Raw genomic sequence first — 21,086 nt, 5'->3', positions numbered from 1 at the left:
GTCTCCCCAGAACTGCCTCCATATTCATTCTGCACACTAAAGCCCCATCTGCACTCCCTATTTAAAGCATCATCATTCTGGGAACTGTAGCTCTGTGAGGGGAATTGGGGTCTCCTAACCACCTTCAGTACCCTAAATAAACTACAGCTCCCAGGATTCTTTGGGGGAAGCCATAGAATATTAGAGTTTGAAGGGACCCATGGGCAGGGTTTGAAACTTTCATTAGCACAAGCAGCTTCTGAGCTCTGGCTGCCTAAGATTTGAGATTAAAACTGCAGAAAGGAAGGAAAGGGGGACCTTTTTCTGCCTCCCCACTTCCAGCTACTCTCTGAAGACTGGAGAAAAGACCCTCTTAGGAATATTAGGGGGGTGGGCAGGGGAAGGACTAGACCGTGTGAAAAATGAGCATAATATTTTAGCTGCAGTTCCTTCATTTTCAGCTTTGTATTTTTGTTATAAAAAAAGCGCGCCTAGACATTTCATTGTTGTGCCCATAACCTAGGCTGAAGGTGCCATTTAGCTCCTGGATTTCATATCTCAGTTTCTAACACTGCCCAAGGGTCATAAAGTCCAGCCCCTTGCAATGCAGGAATCTCAACCAGATCATGCATAACAGATGGCCATCCGACCTCTGCTTCAAAAACCTCCAAATAAGGGGAGTTCTGGACGTATGGCAACCCTAAAGTTTCTTGTAACTTGCAGCCACTGCCTCAAGTCAAAAGCAGGAGAAAACAAGCATGCTCCCTATTCCATTTGACAGCCTTTAAGATGGCTATCATAGGTATCTCCTCTCAGTCTCCTCTTTCCCAGGCTAAACATACCCAGCTCCTTCAAGCGCTCCTCATAAGGCTTATTTTCCAGACCCCTGATCATCTTGGTTGCCTTCCTCTGCACATGTTCTACCTTGTCAACATCCTTCTTAAATTCTGGTGCCCAGAACTGGACACAGTATTCCAAGTGTGGTCTGACTAAGGCAGAATAAAAAGGTAAAGGGACCTCTGACCATTAAGTCCAGTCACGAGCGATTCTGCGGTTGCGACACTCATCTCCCTTTATTGGCCGAGGGAGCCGGCGTACAGCTTCCAGGTCATGTGGCCAGCACGACTAAGCCGCTTCTGGCGAAACCAGAGCAGCGCATGGAAATGCCGTTTACCTTCCCGCTGGAGCGGTACCTATTTATGTACTTGCACTTTGACGTGCTTTCGAACTGCTAGGTTGGCAGGAGCTGGGACTGAGCAATGGGAGCTCACCCTGTTGCGGGGATTCGAACCGCCAAACTTCTGATTGGCAAGTCCTAGGCTCTGTGGTTTAACCCACAGCGCCACCCGTGTCCCCAGCGCCACCCGCATCCCTCAAGGCAGAATAGAGTGGTTCTATTACTTCCCTTGATCTGGACACTATACTTCTGTTGATGCAGCCTGGAATAGCATTAGCTTTTTTTGCTGCTGCATCACACTGTTGACTCATGTTCAGCTTGTGGTCCACCAAGATCCCTAGATCCTTTTCACATGTATTGCATTAAGAACAGGTGTCCCCTTGTCTATATTTGTGCACCTGGTTCTTCCTGCCTAAGTGCAGAACCTTGCATTTGCCCCCATTGAAATTCATTTTGTTAGCTTGCACCCAGTTCTCCAAACTGTTAAGGTCATTTTGAATTCTGATTCTGTCTTCTGCGGCATTAGTAACCCCTCCCAGTTAGGTGTCAATCTTCAAATCTGATGAGCATCTCCTCAATTCCTTCATCCAAGTCATTTATAAAGAGGTAGAACAACAACAGGCCTAGGATTGTTTAAAGTTGTTTAAATGATTGTTTAAAGTGGCATGACACTTATTAAAATGCATAGCAGGGCTGGGCAATATATCGTTGTCCCATCCAAAACCGGTTTGAAGTCCATATTGTGATACTGGTCTGGTAATTTTTGACCTGGCAATATATTGCGAATCGCTATATGCATGTGTGAGCTATGCAAAAATCACAATGCAAGGGAACCCATGAAGCCAGCCAAGGCCTCTACATAGCCCCATCCTCATTTCAGACATTATGATATATTGGTATATCGCCATGTTTAATTGGCGATATATTGTGATGTAGGAAACCAGATATCGCCCAGCCCTAATGCATAGTGCAGATGGAATCCTTCCTACAAATTCTAAAGCCCTTTGCTATCAATAAGATCAAGTTCTAAAATGCCAACACTTTTGAGTGTCTGTGTGGAATGGTATTATGATCTACACAGCAGTCTTAAAAGCACCTGCACAAAAATGGCTAGCCCACCTAGGATTGCCTTATTGTTATATCCTGCTCCAAGACCAACCAATACAGGGTGGGGGTTAGGAATATTTTAATAAATAACCTCCAAACACATACCTCAGTCAGTAGTGGTACACAGCTGGCCTGAAAGGAAAACCGGGGGGGGGGGGAGAGAGAACGGGACAAAATAGAAGCAACTCCCTTCCGGTTTATGAATGCTTCCCTGCCCGGAGACAATTTCTATTCACCATACGTGAGTAGATATTTAACCCTAACCCAGACCTCGGGGGGGGGGGTAAAGATTACCCCAGTGGTGCACTTTTAATTACAGAGTTTACACAGAAGTAGGCTGACAGCAAGGGATTCGGGTTTCCTAGGAAAACCAGAACCAGAAATTTTTCCTGTGCGTCAGGAAAAATTCAGTTCACATCAGGAAATTTTCTTATGCCCCGGAGAGCGACCTAATTGAGCATGTTCGTTTTACCTATATTTAGTAAGCAATGCTAAACCGTTGGAAACTGCCGCGCTCGCCTAGCATTATACTTGGGAACCAGCATCTCTCCGGTGTTGCTAATGCGCTTATGAAACAGAAAATTCTGCGTGGGGAAATAAAAGCACTTTAAAATGGCAAGTTGGAGCCAAGCAGGTTCTCCCTCAGAGTGGACCCACTGAAAATGGGCCCAAGGTAGTCATGGAATCAGAGTTGGAAGGAATCCCAAGAGTCATTTAGTTCAACATCTTACAACACAGGACTCACAGCTAAAGCATCCCTGACAGATGGCCGTCTAACCTCTGCTCAAAAACCTCCAGTGAAGGAGAGTCCACAACTGTTCCACTGTCAAACAGCTGTTAGCAACAGAAAGTTCTTCCTAATGTTTAGTCGGGATCTCTTTTCTTGTAATTTAAATCCATTGATCCAGGTCCTACCCTTTGGAGCAGCAGAAAGCAAGCTAGTCATGGTCATCCAATTCAATGAGTCTTCTCTTGAGCATGATTGACATTCGGTACAGCCCTTTCGATTTTGGAAAATTTCCCACCCCACATTATCTGCCTACCACATAGTCCTTCCAAGATATTACTGGGCTGGTGGCAAACAATATCCCCAAAGTTTGCCCACTTACCATCTGCAGTTCTCTTTAAGAAAGTTTCAGACATGTCTATGTCTTACACACATATATGTACACATTCCAGGAAACACAACTGACTGTTACACTAGGGGTTTTTCTAATTCTCTCAAAAAGTGTAACGTGTTGGGGTAAAAGACTTCCGAGAGAAAGCGACAGGCCTAAAAGCCTTCAAGGTGGTCTTCAACTCTCCCAGCCATTAATCATATGTCACACAGCTCTTGGCATCATCTAAGCAGGTTAAAAACAGGGTGATCTCAAACTGATCAAAACTAGCACTTAGCCAAACTGGTCGGTTGGCTGGTTGGCTGGTTAGTTAGCTAGTTAAATATCCCACCTTTTCCCCAGAACAAAGACTCATGGTGGCTTACCAAAAAAATTAAACTGGACTTGGTAACGTGAGACTCTTAAACTAAAAGTCGTGAGTTCGAGTCCTACCATCGGGCAAAAGATTCCTGCATTGCAGAGGGTTGGACTAGGTTATCCTTGTGGTCCCTTCTATAATTCTGAGTTTAGGCTCCTGCTCCCAGCCTACATTAAAACCCGATTGCTGTTTTGATGTGGACAAGACATGGGCAACTTCTTTAGGCAGATCCAAGCCAGGAAAGCAGTGCCAGTTCTAAAAATCCAAGGCTCCTTTCAGTGACTTAGGAACTGAAGAGCAGCCCTCCTGGATCAGGCCAAAGGCTGATATAGTCCAGTATCCTGTTCTCACAGTGGCCAACCAAATGCCTATGAAAAGCCTCTGCGCAGGACACAAACACTGCAACCTGGAAACTTGCTTACTTATTTTTTAACAAACTTGTTTTTCTAGATCAGGCTGATGTGGCTCACGACCCAACCAAGTCAAATGCAACCCACCAAATGTGTACGGACATGCACAGAATAGTTTGGCTAACCTGGCATTGTGGCCGGCTTGGGACTGCAAACGTTCATGAGTGTAACCTTGGAGGTGGTTCAAAAGCATTGTGGGCCTGTTCTCCATTCCGGAGTGCACTGGGAAGCAAGTGGCAGAACATGAGAAATCCTGGTGGGGAAATATCTAGACTACTGTAGGATCTCTCTTACACAGACACACACGCACTCTTATAGAATCAAAAAAGTGTAGAGTTAGATGGGACCCCATGGGTCATCTAGTCCAACCCCATGCATTGCAGGAAACTCAGGTAAAGCTTCCCTAACAGATGACACTCCATCCCTCGCAGGAGCTGGGACAAAACTTAGAAGCTCTGCGTGCCCCTACCTCCAGGAGGAGGAGAGAATCTGTTTCGTCAAACGTCCAGCCACAACCAAAGGAGACCAAAGTTGAAATCCCAACTCAACCCTAGACAGACAGGGGGCTGCTGCCTTGAGCACATCACATACTCTCTCTGCTTCAGATTCCACAACTATCAAAGGGGACGGTTGATGGCCTTGGGCCCAATCCAGCCAAGGCTCGCTGCGATTTCCGCCTACTTAAAATATCCCGTACTGAAAACAAAGATAGGAGTGCAAGGACTTTGCTGCTGGGTCGTGATGTAGGCTAGAAGTAAATTCACAGAGGAAAAAAATCTCTCAATGGCTATTAACTACAACAGTAATCACAAGAAGTAGGACTCTGAATAGCAGTTGCCTGAAGGCAGGCAGGCAAGCAGCGGGGTGTGTGGCTCAATGTCCCTTGCGCCCCTGCTTCCTGGAAAACACAACAAAATACTGGGCTACAATAGGAGTGGGGAGCATGGACGAGAAGGACCTATAAGGAAAGGCTGCAACAGCAAGAAAACTGCTGGCACATTTGCAAAGCTAAGCAGGGTCCGGTATGGTTCCAAACTGGATGGGAGACCGTGTGTTGAGAGTCCTGCATTTGCAGGGGGGTTAGACTAGATGACCCCCGGGATCCCTTCCAACTCTACCATGATTTGGGACTCTTTAGCCAAGAAAAAGGTAAAGGAGAGGTGCCATGATGGAAGTTTATAAAATTATGCCTGCCATGGAGAAAGTGGGGAGAGTAAAGTTTTTTTCTCCCACTAGAACTCATTGACATCCAATGAAGCTGAAAGATTGGGGAGAGAGAGAAGAAATAACTTGTTCACACAGCACAGAGTCTAACCATGGAACTCACAGCGATGGACAACAACTTGGGGCCAACAACTTTCTTGCCAGGATGGCCGTGCTTTGCCTCCACGGTTGGAGGCAGCATTGCCTTTGAATAACAGTAGTTGCTGGAAATCGCAAGAGGGGAGGGGGCTCGGACCCCGCTTGCTGGAGTCCCCCACACATCAGGTTGGCCACTATGAGAACAAGATGCTGCACTAAATGGGCCATGGGCCTGATCCTGCAGGGCTCCTTCTTCTGCTCTCATGACCTTTGGCCTGAAGCGGCAGGACTCTCACGAAAATGTTGCCGCTAGTCCAGTGTTTGAAATTAGCCAGGCGCCAGGCGCATTTTGCACCTGGCTATCGGCCACTTGCGACTAAGTGAAGAGGCCTAGGTGCCAGGATAGGGCCTGACATCTCCACCATCTGGTATGTGCGTGCCATTGGATCCGGACTGTTTTCACGCACCAATACCACATCCTGGAGAATTCTATCAGTTATATTTTATCTGCAAGATCAGGGTGAATTTCTGGAACCCAAATGCTGTTTCTGTGCAGCCTGAGCAGGAGCAGCGAACAACGTCATAGTTAATTGTTGCCGGTTGTCTTCACTTACCCCACCCCACTGCCCGGCTCACATTCACAGTTGTGAAGAATATTCCTACATTATGAATGGTCCATAAAAAGAGAGAGGTCGGAACAGGCCAATATATATGTGGACTGTCACTGCATCAAGTGACTTTCCTTCTTTAAGTTCTCAAAGTTCTTAACAAAGCTCAAGGTTGTCATCTGAAATAGCCAGACGTTTAACTGAAAATCAACCACATTCAGTCCATCCTTCGAAAAATAAGACTTGCCCAAAAATGGCAACTAGACGTTCCATTTTCTCCTTGGCTTAAGGAGCCATTTGGTGCCTAGTTTACATATCTGAGTCTCTTAACATTGCACCAGCTATTAAGAGGAGGTTAGGGTACAAACCCAAAATGGAGCACTAAAAAACCTTTCGCCTTCCCTTCATTGTCATGTTTGAATCACATCCGGACCAGGTTAGATGCACAGAGCTGAAGAAAAACACTATCCTCAGATGAACTATGTGGACACTTTCAAACTCCCTCCTAGATGCAGCCTCAAAGCCAGCGTACATTTCCTGCTTCCGAACAGCAGTGAGTGAAATATCTCTTTGCACCTACAACTCATGGAGCACTTTCAATTCACAATGTCCTTCACCGTCCTGAATGCCCTTGCTTTCACAACAACCCTGCAGAGCATGACGCTATTGCTGCCGCTGCCCAAAAAAGGAGTACTTGCTAACAGCAGCAGGGCGGCAGTGGCTGCTGAAATCAGATCTCCAGGGCCTAGATCCAAAGCAAACTCTCTCAGCCACTAGGCCATACAAAACACAAGATCCCCACTCTCTTTCCGAAACAGAGACGCAGCCTCTCTCGGTGCAAAGAAGAAAACTGTTAGTGCAAAGTCAGAGCGGATTCAAAGCAGGTATATGCACAGCACCTAAAGCACAGACAAGTGCCTCATTTTCATCTTCAACAGAAAGAATCTTGGGAACCATCAAATGCAGTCCACATAGGGATTGAAAACTGTGCCAGAAGACGAAAACAAACTAAGCAACCAGCCCAACTCACCTGTCCCAGGCCTTCCCATGATTATCTCCTTCTTGGGCGTGGGGTGGCTGGTGTACTCTCCAGGGACGATGACAGGCAGGAGGGCTGCAGGAGAAGGATGGAAGGCGACTGGCTGGAAGGGGGAGGAGACGCTGAAGATGGGCGGGGCCTGCTCGGAGGCGGAAACCACACAGGGCTGGCTGGAAGGAAGAGTCCGGCCCACGTTGATGGGCACCGGCATCTGCAGCTGCCCCTTGCCCGGAAGATGCTCCTTGGAGCCGGCCTTCCCCGCCCGCGGGCTGCCCACCCTCCCCTCCAGGGGCTTTTCGGTGAACTTGGAGGGCAGCGGCACGTCGGGATTCCGCACGATGACGGGCGAGTCCCTCTGCACGGCGGGCACCCTGCGCACGGTGGGGCTGGGGTCGGAGGTCAGCCCTGCCGGCGGGGGCACCAGCAAGAGCGGGGAAGCCTGTTGGGAGCGGGAGGAGAAGGGCCCTGCCCCGGCGGGCGACACGGCCCGGAAGCCAGCTGGTGTGGAAGGAGTGGGTGTGTGCGAGACAGACTCGACACCCGAGTCGAGGCTCTCGTTCTTGTGGAAGTCAGCTGCCGAGCCCGTGCTGCTGTGGTGAGAGTCCCCGGCTTTCCGCTTGCTGGGGCTCATGGGCACGGTGAAAGTGAGGTTGGTCTGGAAGGTGATGCCTGAATGGTGGCGCTCGCGGGAGGCCGCGTGGTGCAGCATCTCAGGGCTCAGCACGGCGCCACCGACACCCTTCGGCGTGCTGGCGCTGACGTGGCGGCTGCGGGCGGCAGCCCTCTGGATGACGGGTGAGGCATTGATGGGGCTGAAGTTGGCTGGGCGGAAGCCGAAGAGGGGCGAAGGAGAGGGAGAGGGTGCCGGTGAGAAGGGAGACTGGTTGGAGACGGGCGAGAAGGAAGGGGTGCCCGAGCGAGAGCTGCCCAGGGAGACCAGCATGACAGCCGCTTCGCACTCATCAAACTCGAAGCGGGACAGGTCAGCGGGGGGCACCAGGCGGGGCCGAGAGTCCCCCCGCGCGCTGCTGGCCTCACTGTCCCGCGAGGTGTCATCCCAGTCAAATTCGGCACTGCCCTCCCGCAGCCCGCTGGCCCGCCCCTCTGAGAGGCTCTCCATCTCCTTGGTGCGCATGGAGAGGTGGCGGGAGCAGTAGCCGCGCCGCTGCGACTCCTTCATGCAGCCCTCCCGGGAGCACAGCCGCCGCCACTGCTTCCCGTTGAACTTCTTGCGGATGCCATTGGGCGTGCACACCACGTCCCCCTTCTTGTACTTCTGCTGGGCCGCTGTGAGGGGAGTCCGGGAGCGAGACGAGCCCGGGGTGCTGCATTTGTCCACAGACATGACGCTGCTGCTGCGGCTCCCGCTCGCATCCGGGCTCAGCAGCGGGGACGGCTGCTCGGGGAGGCGAGGGAAAGCCGGGGACTTGGGCGGGGACAGGATCTGGGGCGGCACCACCACGGACTTTTCCTCTGCCCGCACGCAGGCGCTGATCTTGGAGACTTCCGCATCTTCTGGTTGTTTCGGGTCGGGGCACGGGAGGGCCAGGGCGACCTTCTCTTCTTCCGGCAACGGAGGTGACTTTTCAGGCGGCTTGCTGTCCTCAGGGGCAGCTTCGCAGCTCCACGGCGGGCGCAAGAGGCGCAGGGCCGATCGTGTCACCCAGGCGGAGTCTTTGCGGGCTGCCGCAGTGCCAGGGAGGACGACGGGGCGGGCAAAGCGAACTTTGTAGGAAGCCGGCTTGGCGCTCACCTCGACCACGGTGCCTTCCCGGTAGGCCGTCTCCTCGGGGTCCGCACAAGCGCAGACCAGTGTGCCAACCGCCAAGGCCCCCGGCGGAGGCGTGGCGTCCAGGACCACGTCCACCGCGCTGGAGCCCAGAGCCCCTTCGTAGTATGCCGTGACGCGGTCGCCCACAAACTGCACCCCCAAGTCCTGCCCCCGGCGGATCTGCTTCACTACGGCTGGCTGAAAGAGCCCTTCACGCCGGGCCAGCACCCGCTGCGAGCGCAGCTGCCGCAGGTCATAGTCGGTCGGGGCCGTGGCCCAGGCGTCCCCTGCCCCCTTGTCGTTCTCGTCCGCAGAGTGCTCGCTGGCAGTATCGGTGCTGGATGAGGGGCAGCGCCTGGGCTCGTCCTCGGCTAGCCCCGCCGCGCCTTCACTGCCGTTTGACTCGTCACCTCCCGGGCACTTCCTGCAGGGCGCCCGCGACTTGAAAGTGGCCGTCTTGCGGTTCAGGGAGGCTTCCGCCCCGCAGGCCTCAGTCCCTGGGTCCCTGTCCCCCTCGGGCAGCTTGTAGGGGTCCTCGGGCGTCCCTGCCAACTCCTGCAGGCCGGGATCCATCTGCGGCTGCAGGCACCGGGCACCTGGGAAAGGCGGGGCTTGATCTAGAGACTCCTCCCCTGCTTCTTCTTCGGTCTTGGGCCCCTCCTCAGTGGCCTTGCGCTTCTGGGCCTTGGCTGCCCGAGTGGAGGGTGGGGAGCGGCTGCTGCTGCTGCTGCTGCTAGAGGAGGAGCCAGCAGCCTTCCTCGCCGGTTTCATATTCCCTCCAGGCTGGGTGTGGACTCAGGGAGCTGAGGAGAGAAAGACAAGAGGCAAAGGTTACAAGAGCAGGCAGAGGCTCGTTCTGCCGAGGTTCCAGCGAACCAGAGTGACAAACCCCATACCTGCTCTCTCCCTGGTCCAAGGATCTGGCCTCTCCTTCCCCACTATTGCAGCCATCCAGCTTTTCAGAACTTGGGGGTTTTGTTTTAAGCTAAAGAGCAGGGATGTCATACAGAATCATAGAGTTAGAAGGCACCCCTAGAGGGTCCAACCCCCATGCAATGCAGGAATTTCAGTGAAAGCATCCATTATATCCTAAACATTTAATGACAGAACTCTTGGGTATCCTATGAACCTGAATGCTGGGAAGATTCAGGGCAGAAAGTACTTCTTCGCCAGTGCAGAACTCACTTCCACAAGGGGCATGGCTTTAAAAGAGGAGCAGACGAGTTCATGGGGAATAAGCCCATTGGTGGCTGTACGCTCCATGGCCATTCTCTGCCTCCACAGTTGGGAGGGAGTAATGCCTCTTAACGCCAGTTGCTGGAAGCCACAGGAGAGAGTGCTCTTGTGTACAGCTTGAGGCTCTTAATCCAAAGGTCATGGGTTCGAACCCCACATTGGGCCATAGATTCCTGCATTGCAGGCGGTTGAACTAGACGACCCTCCAACTCTATGATTCACGTTCTGCTCACTGGTTCCCCAGAAACAAATATAGGGCCACTGTGAGAACTAGGCATTGAATCAGATGGGCCTTTGGCCTGATTCAGAAGTCTTCTTGTAGAATCACAGAATTGCAGAGTTGGAAGGGAACTCCAAAGGTCATCAAGTCCAACCCCCTGCAATGCAATTCTTAAAATGCTCCCTGCTCCCATTGTCTTTTCCCAGCTCTAACCCTAAAAAAGACCCTTCCTGCAAGCACAAACCCACCTGCTACTTCTCGCTTGTGTGAGGCTCGTGGCAACATATTCCATACTTTTGCCCCGTCCCATAACTCTCTGCCCACCTCCCAGCCCTGAGCTCCTTCACCTCATATAATTATACTGTGGTACCTCGGGTTACAGACACTTCAGGTTACAGACTCCGCTAACTCAGAAAGAGTACCTCGGGTTAAGAACTTTGCTTCAGGATGAGAACAGAAATCGCACAGCGGTGGCACAGCAGCAGCGCGAGGCCCCATTAGCTAAAGTGGTACCTCAGGTTAAGAACAATTTCAGGTTAAGAACGGACCTCCAGAACGAATTAAGTTCTTAACCCGAGGTACCACTGTATTCAGAAATGGCGAAAACACAAACACCACTTTGGCGGGCGCTTGGCAGGATACACGAATGGTTGGGTAGCACTCATACGCCACCCCTGGCACCATTGCCAATGAAATCAAGAACAAATGAAATAAATAAAAGAGCTTAGGTATTCCTGCATTGCAGTGGGTTGGAATAGATGACCCTCGGGGATCCCTTCCAGCTCCCCCCCCCCCGAAGGTCAGTCATGACACTTAACTACGCTATGTTGTAAATCAGGAAGGGGGAACCCAAGTCCCTCTTAACACCACCGGACTACAACTCTATCCTTCCTGGCCATTGGCTGCGCTGGCTGGGGCTGATGGGAAATGGAGTCCAAAAAATACCTAGAAGGTCACAGGCTCCCCGTCACCATTCTACAGAATGGGAGAGCAAGCATTCAAGCAACACAGAACTCTTCATCAGATGAAGGCGTTAAAACTTAAGATAGAGTACAGGCTTCGGTATGGTACGGCTTGCACCTTCAACGTTCTGAATAAGTGACCCCCGGGTAATGTTAGCACGAGGAGGGGGTCCTCTGCCTTCATTTTTAATTATACAGCAGAAGCATCCGTGGGGAATAAAAAGTGAGAGGCGAAAGGGTCCTGGGGACTGGATGTTATGCCGTAAGGACCAGGCAGGTTTTGCCCTGCAAGGTCCCTTAAAACGGATGTTCGCTGAGCAGCTTATAAAGAAATGTGTAAGATAAGCCCCCTCAAGGAGGCTTCCTCGGCCTGAAACAAATCGGGCTAGCATAATAAGAAGCTTTCATCCATTCCAGCATCTCTTGAGATACACTTCTCTCCATTTCTGTTTACCTCATCGGATGCTTCCCGAGTTTGTCTGTGCTTCATTGTGCCAAAGGCCAGAGAAGAAACTCACACGTCTATCCCAACATGAGGCAGCTCAAGAAAACGGCATATCCTCACTTGTTCAATATGGCAAACACAGTTTCTCAACGGCTTTCCATAATGTGCTACCCGGGTAAGGGGTGCAGCAAAACCCAAAGAACCCCGTGTTCTGCAGAGGGAGGCACCTTCCTTGTTCACATGTCTCCCCCTGCTACCAGCTTGGGTGCAGCTGGTGGGCGGGGAGAGGAATGCTCAGAGACCTCTGGAGGAATCCTTCCTAGTTCCCTTCTCATCTGAGGCCTGGAGACAGGAGCAGGGTGCAAAGGAATGTGGAAGAGTTGCAACCCATCCGCTTGGCGGCAAGCAGGGACGTAGGCCAAATCCCCTCCTCTTCCCCACACCCCACCAAAAAGGGAGGGAGAAGAGGCTTCCTGGAAAAAACAGACTATGGACGAACAGTCTCAAGGATTGGCTCGACACAACATTCCTAATGTTATCATTCCGGACACTCTCCCTGGCTTCAAGCTTCCTCGAGAGAGAGAGAGGTTATGCCAGAGTCTCCATGGCTGCTGCCCCCATCTCAAACCCTCTCAACACGTTCCTCTTCTCCCACCTTTCCCCCATATCTGCTCTGGATTCCTTCAGCTGAAGATGTGGGTGCTCTGTTCCCGAGTGATGAAGCAGCGGCACTCTTTACGCGCTCAGAGGCACATGCTGTTACTCCACATAGCCTTGGGCTGAAACTGGCCATCAGAACAGGTCCCCGTGCTAATACCTCATGTGGCTGGGGAATAATTAAACCCTAATTCGCCCACACACCTTCTCCCTGCACAACCCCCCCCCACCTGCCCCATATAGGAAATATTTGGAGTAATTTCACGTTACTACCCCCCAGAGTCATATACACACAGCCATGCCATCCTTCCTTAGCAGCCCCCTCCCAAAAGCCAGCAAAGTGTCATCTGCTCCTGCCCATAGCCTTATATCTGAAAGACAGACCCTCTACCCCACAGCACCTCCCACAAGTGACCTTGCTCGCCCCAAATGCTGAACAGAAGACTTTCCTTCGCTCTTGACAACGCTCCCACCACGCCACTAACTTCCCAAAGACCCCTCCCATGTTATGCAACTCCTCTCCGCTCTCTCTTTCTCTCCACCCCCACCCCAACACACACAAACACCTCCTGCCACGCACACACAATGGCCAGGCCTCCCTGCCAATCCTCCCATCCCATAATACTGTAACTGGTGTTGGGTCTCAGCCTGCACCGCTGCCCTGCTCAAAGTCATCCCACCACAGCCAGGATCAGCCCCCCTCTCCTCTCCTGGTGGTGCATCACAACACACTTGCCCTCCCAAACATGCCCAGGAAAGGGGAGCTGGGGGGGGGAGCTGGTCTCCCGCCTTGATCCCACCTGCCTTAGCAGCTGCAAAAGGGATCGCATCCCCCCCCCCGCCAGAATTCTTTTGCATAAAACCACCCAAAGTTGTGGCACATAAAAAGCGGGCATCTCTGCTGCTGCTGCTGCCTCCTCCTGCTGCCTTGCAACTCTGAGGGTCCCCATTTTAGGGCTGCGGGAGTTGGAACCTCCCGGGACCTAATGGGGAGGAGGGGGAGTAAAGTTGGTGCATCCCACCCCCCTCCTTTTCCTTTGGAGGCTATGGTGAAGATGTTAACCCTTTGTGGAGCCTCCTCTCCCCCCCCTCCTTGGGAAGGGGGGCACAGGAGTTAATACCACCCCCCTTACCTGAATGACTCCCTCTTTCCAGGGAGTTTAGGATAGCCAGAATTCTTTCTGCAGGGAATCTTGGTACAGTCCAGTTTTTACTCCCCCTCCCCCGCTTCTCCGATGGTCCAGCCCGAGCCCCTCTCGGCCCCTCCGAGCCCCTTTTACTCCAACAGACAAAATGGTGAATGAATCTGGACCAGCTGGAGCCACTGTCCAATCGGCACCCACAACTCCGTGACAGATTTTCGTACGAGCCAATAGCTCGCCTCCAGAACTTGCGCATTCCCCACCTCCAGAGACAGGCAGCGCGTACGGCCTATCAGCGCTGAAAGGGGTCGGCCAGACTATTCAGAGCATTCCTGCCCCTCCCTTGAGAGAAGCACTTACAGTAGCCTGTAGAAAGGTGAATTAAGGGAGAAGTGGGAGAAGCCCACCATACAGTAGCCAATAGGGACGGAGAGGCGGAGCAAGAACACAGACTTGTTTACCGGGCGCCGGGCGAACAGGAAGAGCGAGGTTCCGCTGAGCCTCATGGGACATGTAGTCTTTAAGGACTTTCACCCACAGCTGATTGAGTCTTCCAACCCTCGCAGAAAGAACTTTAATTCCCATGACACTACGCGAAATACAGCTGAGGCAGAAACGGGGAGCTATCCTTCATGGGACTTGTAGTTCTTGTCACTCATCCTTCCCATACTGCGTAGGTGTGAAAGACAACAATTCCCATAGTGCCTTGTTAGCCAGGCTTCTACCGTATTAGAAATGCTGAGCGCGCAAGGGCTGCCGGCCGCCGAAGTCATGGTTCCCATAAAGTGTTATGGGAGAAACCAGGAAGTTACCAGAGGAAGAACCACAACTCCCGGGATGCACCGCGGCGTTCCTCAGGACGGTCAGGGTGCCGAAGAATCTTCAGGGCCAGCGATGCCCACAGGAAAAGCAGAGGGACGTACTCGTAAAAGACTAGCGCACCCATCATGCTTTGGGGCAACAGAACGTCTAAAGAAGCCAAGGCTCCGCGCACAGCCTCATGGGATTTGTAGTCCAAAACGGCAGCCCGCCCTTACGACATCCTGGGGAGTTCCCTTAGGAAAGACTACAACTCCCATCAAGCTCTTCCGCTTGTTACTTCTAGCCTGTCCCCTCCCCCCGCAGGGCTGCAAAGTACAACTGAGGCAAGCGGAGCGAACGGGGAGGGTGGACTTCGTTCCCATCCCAAGTCCCCTCGGCGGAAGGTCCATTTTTACGTAATTTGCATGTCATTAGCATATTCATAAACTCACCCGTCGTCCGCTCCTGGCCTCCCTTGCCCCGGTCGGGCCCCTCGCGCTTCCCCTCAGCAACAGCGGAGCCGCCGCCGACAGCTCCGCGGCCAATCAGCGTCCGGACCGGGATTCCCCTTCCCCACGTGGGGCCGAGGAGGCGGGGCCGGCAGCGACCAATCAGCGCCTGGGGCGGCCTAGGAATGAAGTCACCAGGGCGGGCCAGCATTGGCCGGCGCTGCCGGAGTTCGTAGCCAATCAGGAGGCGCTTTCGGCAGGACAGGAACGGGCGAGAAGTCGGGAGTTGTGGAACCTGGAAGATGCGGCGGGGGGGGGGCGGGGGCGCGACTGCTCGCTCGCGCGCGCGCGCACACACGTGCGCGTGCAGGCCCGTCACTTTCCCGCAAGAGCGTGCAATGCACACAGACGTTTTGCGCCAGCAATTTGACCCCGATGCAACTTGAGCAAATGCAACAAGCGCGATCTACTTGGCGTTCCCGTCCAAACAATTTTGCGGAGCGCGGTGCAGTTTACGCACACACACAAAAAGAAAGCAGGTCAGCCACACTGGCGCGTGCTACGGAAATGCACGTAGGCCTTCTCGGGTAGGTTAAGGCCTTCCCCACCCTCTTCGCCTCTGCTGAGTTTCTGCAGAAAGGAAGGGGAAAGGCGCGTTCACGTCGCCTGCAAATTACCCTCCAGAAACGCCCTGGCTGCGTGTTATTTAACTTGCGCGGCGGCGTGTCTGGTCGTGCACAGCTACACGGATTCCTTCTGCCTTGCAGTAGTAGTTTTAAATAAGCGGAGAGCGCAGCGAGAGGGGCACCTGCTTTCCTCGGGACAGTGGTGTCTTCTGACGCTCATTCTCTCACCTCCATGTGGACAAAGCGCTGGCCCGTTAGGTTTGACTTCCAAAGCAGCTGCTCCTCAAGCCACCCAGAGCCCTGGACCAATTCCTGCCCCCTTGGAAGAGTGTTCACAGTTGCCAACACAGAAGCCCAGAAGGGTCCAGGAAGTGAAGCAGTTAGGCCGCAGCCGCAGCCGCACCATACGTTTTAAGCGCCATAATGCCACTTTAGAAAGCCATGGCTTCTCCCAAATAATTCTGGTAGCTTTGGTTTGGTAAAGGTGCTGAGAGTTGTTAGAAGACCCCTTGCATTCCTTCGTCATCATCATCATAATCATCCTATTATTTTTTATATTGCACCCATCTGACTGGGTTTCCCCAGCCACTCAGGGTGGCCAAAGCACTTTATTTGCCTCAAGGAATTCTGAGCACTGTAGCAACCATTAACAAAAGATAGCACCCAGATTTCTTTTGGGGAGAGAAAATATTCAAATCTGCTATTATTATTATTATTATTATTATTATTATTGTCTTCTAAGATCCAGTGATCTCAGAGTTCACTTTAAACGTATGGTGTAAATGATAGGAAAGCAGAGTTCAAGGACGCAGATTTAAGTGCTGCTATTAAACAGTGAAATGGGCCCTGCAAAAATGCATTTAACCTGTTCAGTTGTTGTTTAAATAGCAGCTGAGGAGGGAGAGGTCCCAACCAAATTTGGGAAATTTGTACCCTGAAGAAAGGGGGTTAATCTTTTCGCAACATGGTCCTGATGAAAATCATCGTCATCCCTCAGAACCTGCCATTCCTTCCCAATGCGAATTCTCCTTTTTGATTTATATCGTTGGTTCCCAAAACCACTTGAAAATTGCAGGTCTTAATGACTCTTCCGTCTTTTGTAACAATTGTAATGCACTGCACTACACGCTGTATGGCTTTAACTGGTTTTTTTAATGCTTCTTTTTCCCCTTATCTTGAATTTTTATTGTATTACAATTTGCATTCCATAGAATTCAAAATGTAATAGAATAAAATACAAGATAAGAAAGAAAAGAAGCAATAAAAATGCAGTTACAAATCAGCATGATTCTTTCATGCGGACATGGCCGTGAACCGCCTGAACCACTGGTGGTTCACAGTCTAGGGCTGCCATATTTTGAAGAGCAAAAAAGAGGACACACTTGCCGAATTCTACTTTTAAGTACTGTATGGATCTCCATGACGACTCTATGAAAAAGAGGTGTCCTGGAAAAAAGAGTACATATGGCAACCCAAACATAGACCACATTTTGGGAATCCCTGATCTATACCATAGCAGGATTCAGATGCAAGAGAAGGGTGTTTCTCCTGCAGTCAATTTCTCTGGGGAACAGGGTGTTGCACTCATGGAAATAGGCGTTATGGAAGCATGCCTTAAAGGCTCAAAACGTGGGTGGTGTTTCTGTTTTTAAAAGCTTGACATTTAGGGCACTTTTCAGCCCTGACATCTGTGCAGGGCTGCAGCTGAATCATCGCCATGTGTGCCTGAAGGCCCTTTCCTCACAAAGCCTCCCAGGGTGACCCAACAGCCTGGACACGTAGAAACATATTCCCTCTTCTCCCTGTTTGCTTTGGCTCCCGACATCTCTTTCTTAACAAGAAAACATCTCGTGATGTTTGCGAGTCTGCAGCGCTTTTAAGAAGATGAAGCTGGTGCTGTAGAAATCTCACCTATTGCTCTGTGACTTGGTGTTGTTTATGTGAGTTCAGGCAATGGACGACATCCGAATCCCCTTGCTGGATCGGTTCAAAGCCCCTCTGGGCTAGTATTCTGTCTCCAGCAGGGGACAGACATAGGAAGTTACACCGGCAGTGCGGAATAGCTGCAGGTTTATTTCAGCAGGGTCACAGTCAAGAAGTGAGAGGCAGGGGGCACATGGTATGGCTGCCACATGGAAGCCATATTCAGTTGTCAGATGTGGTGTGGTGGGCCCCAGATTGCAGGTGGTCAAATGTGGGAGGCGGTGGAAGGCAGGAGTGCCTGGCGTGCTCTGGTCCATGGGGTCACGAAGAGTCGGACACGACTAAACGACTAAACAACAACAAATGCTTGTTGCGGTACATTCTGCAACAGGGTCCCTGTCTCCGGCATCCTTTGTTGTTGTTGTTTAGTCGTGTCCGACTCCTCGTGACCCCATGGACCAGAGCACGCCAGGCACTCCTGTCTTCCACCGCCTCCCACAGTTTGGTCAAACTCATGCCGGTAGCTTCGAGAACACTGTCCAACCATCTTGTCCTTTGTCATCCCCTTCTCCTTGTGCCCTCAATCTTTCCCAACATCAGGGTCTTTTCCAGGGAGTCTTCTCTTCTCATGAGGTGGCCAAAGTATTGGAGCCTCAGCTTCAGGATCTGTCCTTCCAGTGAGCACTCAGGGCTGATTTCCTTCAGAATGGATAGGTTTGATCTTTCAGTCCATGGGACTCTCAAGAGTTTCCTCCAGCACCATAATTCAAAAGCATCAATTCTTCGGCGATCAGCCTTCTTTATGGTCCAACTCTCACTTCCATACATCACTACTATGAAAACCATAACTTTAACTATACGGACATTTGTTGGCAAGGTGATGTCTCTGCTTTTTAAGATGCTGTCTAGGTTTGTCATTGCTTTTCTCCCAAGAAGCAGGCGTCTTTTAATTTCGTGACTGCTGTCACCATCTGCAGTGATCATGGAGCCCAAGAAAGTAAAATCTCTTATTGCCTCCATTTCTTCCCTTCCAGCATCCTAGAGCTGCCCAATCAGCGTGAAAGGGGAGCTTTCTAGCCACTGCGTGCGACAAAGCTAAACTGAAAACACAAGGTGTTTCAGTTTCAAGAGAACGCTGTGCAGGTTTTGTTACATACAATGGAATTCCAAGGAAAACACAAGTCACTCTGAAAGGAGATCGCTCCGAAATCAGTTGCCTGTGCTTATGCACAGAAGATAATAGAATCGTAGAATTGGGACCCCAAGGATCATCTAGTCCAACCCCTAGAGTATGAGAGAAAATAAATAATATTAAATAAATGCCTAAAATAATTATTATGTTGGTCTAGCACAGTGCAGGTCCGCCACTGCTTGGCTGTGTCCCCACTCTCCTGAACCGTCCTTTATTTTGCCTGACCAAAAGTGACAGTTTCCTGCAAAGAATCCTGGGGGTTGTAGTTTGATGAGGACGCTGAAGATTTCTCACTTGGCATCCTACCTCCCAGAACTGCAAAGGCTTTGCTGTTTGCAAAAGCTGGCATTCATTCTTGGATTGCATTCCATCATGCTCACAGACAGACAAATGCCGGCGACGGTGTTGGGCTGACTGAAAACCCACATGTCCTCCAGCTGATTTCTGGAGCAGGACAGTTGAGGATCCTCAGTGACGTCAATCTTCGTGAAACATCCAGTCCTTTTTGGGGGGAGTGGGGAACAACCTCTTAAACACCACAAGTGGAATTTCCAGACCAATAAAATGGTGGCATTCCCTTTAACCTTCTAGTACCCTTTCCTAGAAAAGCCTTGAAGAAGTGATAGTTCTTGGAAATGCTATCATGCTGTGGGAAGCGGGAGAGAAGGTTTTCCTGCATGGTGGTAGTGGCCTTCTCTTCTGGGCAACTTTCCAGGGACCTCATGCTAGAGGTGGGCAGGGCCAGAGCCAAAAAGTGGGTGGTGCAATTAAAATGAGTTTAACTTTGCTCGGCAGGCTAGCAGGTACGTGTGAGGCATTATCGGAGTTCAAGGACGCAATATCCTGCAGCAGCTCTCCAGGGTCTTAGAAAGACGTCTTTCTTAGTTGTGCCTGCCCAGGAATTGAACCTGGAACCTTCTGGACGCAAAGCAAGATGCTCTTCCTCTGAGCTGCAGCCACTTGGACATTGTAAAGAGGACAAAACTGCACATGATACTCCATATAGATATATAGCTATATATATGGAGATTGCCATATATGAGGTGTACCACTCAGGAAGCTTGGCCAAAAGAAAAGAGGCACATAAAATAACTCGGCAAGAAGACCCAAGCAGTGTTGCTTTTTGGTGCATTCGCTGGTTGCAACATTGCAGGGAAATTTGCTGGGATAATGATAGTGTGGGAGACCTGGTCTGTTTTCTCAGGTCCACCCCCTCCCCCCTTCACATTCTCAGCACCAGAAGGCAGAAGGTTAAAGTCCCATTCAGGCAGCACCGGGTGGGGAAAAGCTGTACTGATGTACAGCAAATGTGCAGTGGCATCTCGGGTTAAGAACTTAATTCGTTCCAGAGGTCAATTCTTAACCTGAAACTGTTCTTAACCTGAGGTACCACCAGTGGCGTAGCGTGGGGGGTGCAGGGGGGGCCGGCCGCACCGGGCGCAACATCTGGGTGTTAGGGTTAGGGGGCGCAAATCCACAGGTTAGGGGGCGCAAATCCACGGGTTAGGGGGCGCAAATTACTTGCCTTGCCCCGGGTGCTGATAACCCACGCTACGCCACTGGGTACCACTTTAGCTAATGGGGCCTCCCGCCACCGCCATGCGATTTCTGTTCTCATCCTGAAGCAATGTTCTTAACCCAAGGTACTGTTTCTGGGTTAGCGGAGTCTGTAACCTGAAGCGTCTATAACCTGAAGCGTCTGTAACCCGAGGTACCACTGTATAGGATGGTTTTGCATCGAGGGAACAAACTGCTGCGTTTCTACCCCACCGTTTTTCTCCAAGGGGTGAAAAGCTGGTGTACAATGTTCTCCCCATCTTCATTTTGAACCGCCATCATCTGGCAGGCCCCAGGATGGCAAAGCCTGAGCTAGCTTAATGTGATGCCTACCCCAGGCCCTAAGGCAAAGTCTTTCCATTTCCCCCAGGCCTTTTAGACTTATCAGTTTTAGCAATTATTCATGTTTTATTAGCCCGTGTTTTTAATATGAACGGCTGTTCCCATACGATGGGGTTTCTGATCTGATTGCTGTCTTTATGCTATATGGGGTATTTTGTTGACGGTTGTTGTTTTTCCTGCGGGAAATTTTATTTATTGTGTTTGTCATATTGGATGTTGCATATTTGTTCTTAAACTGTAAATTGCCTAGAGGCATTTTTGCTGCTGCTTCTCCCCCCCCCCTTTTTTTTTTGCATAAGGCATAAATGAAATAATAACAGTATGTCAAAACTCAAGCAGTAAAGCTGAACCCACATGCACTGAAAATAGATGGTGCAGGTGGCTCTGTGGAATGCATTGTGCCTCTTTGGGGCTGCAGTCCTATATCCATGTACCTGGAAGTAAACTCCACTGAACTCAACGGGACTCATTCTGAGTGGATATGCAGAGCATTGCACTGCAAACCTCCAGTATAAGATCTGCACTGGAGGGAACCTGTGTCACTCCAGATGTTGGACTCCAACTCAACAGGGATGGTGGAAGTTGTAGTCCAACAACATCTGGAGGGCCAGAGGCTCCGCACCCCTGCTCAGTGTCCTAAAATTAGATATTTAGGAAAAAAAGAA

At 51.1% G+C, this 21,086-nt stretch overlaps 1 protein-coding gene across 3 annotated transcripts in view; it reads right to left on the bottom strand.

Moving 5' to 3' along the window:
• Positions 1-14,904, bottom strand: part of CIC (capicua transcriptional repressor) — a 46,913-nt gene extending 32,009 nt beyond the window's left edge. For 2 of the 3 annotated variants that reach the window (XM_082232627.1, XM_082232629.1), the window contains exons 1-2: positions 14,785-14,904; positions 7,090-9,672 (exon numbers count right to left, since the gene is read on the bottom strand). In XM_082232627.1, coding sequence (XP_082088753.1) covers positions 7,090-9,640 — 2,551 coding nt within the window. In that variant the 5' untranslated portion in view covers positions 9,641-9,672; positions 14,785-14,904. Of the gene's footprint in view, positions 1-7,089; positions 9,673-13,522; positions 13,660-14,784 lie in introns of those variants that run through there. The other variant, XM_082232628.1, reaches the window with a different exon arrangement.
• Between the last annotated feature and the right edge of the window lie 6,182 nt (positions 14,905-21,086).

This window comes from Podarcis vaucheri (genome assembly GCF_965113315.1).
Source record: "Podarcis vaucheri genome assembly, chromosome: 7".
Taxonomy (NCBI): domain Eukaryota; kingdom Metazoa; phylum Chordata; class Lepidosauria; order Squamata; family Lacertidae; genus Podarcis; species Podarcis vaucheri.
This window is presented reverse-complemented; position numbering and strand designations above follow the sequence as displayed.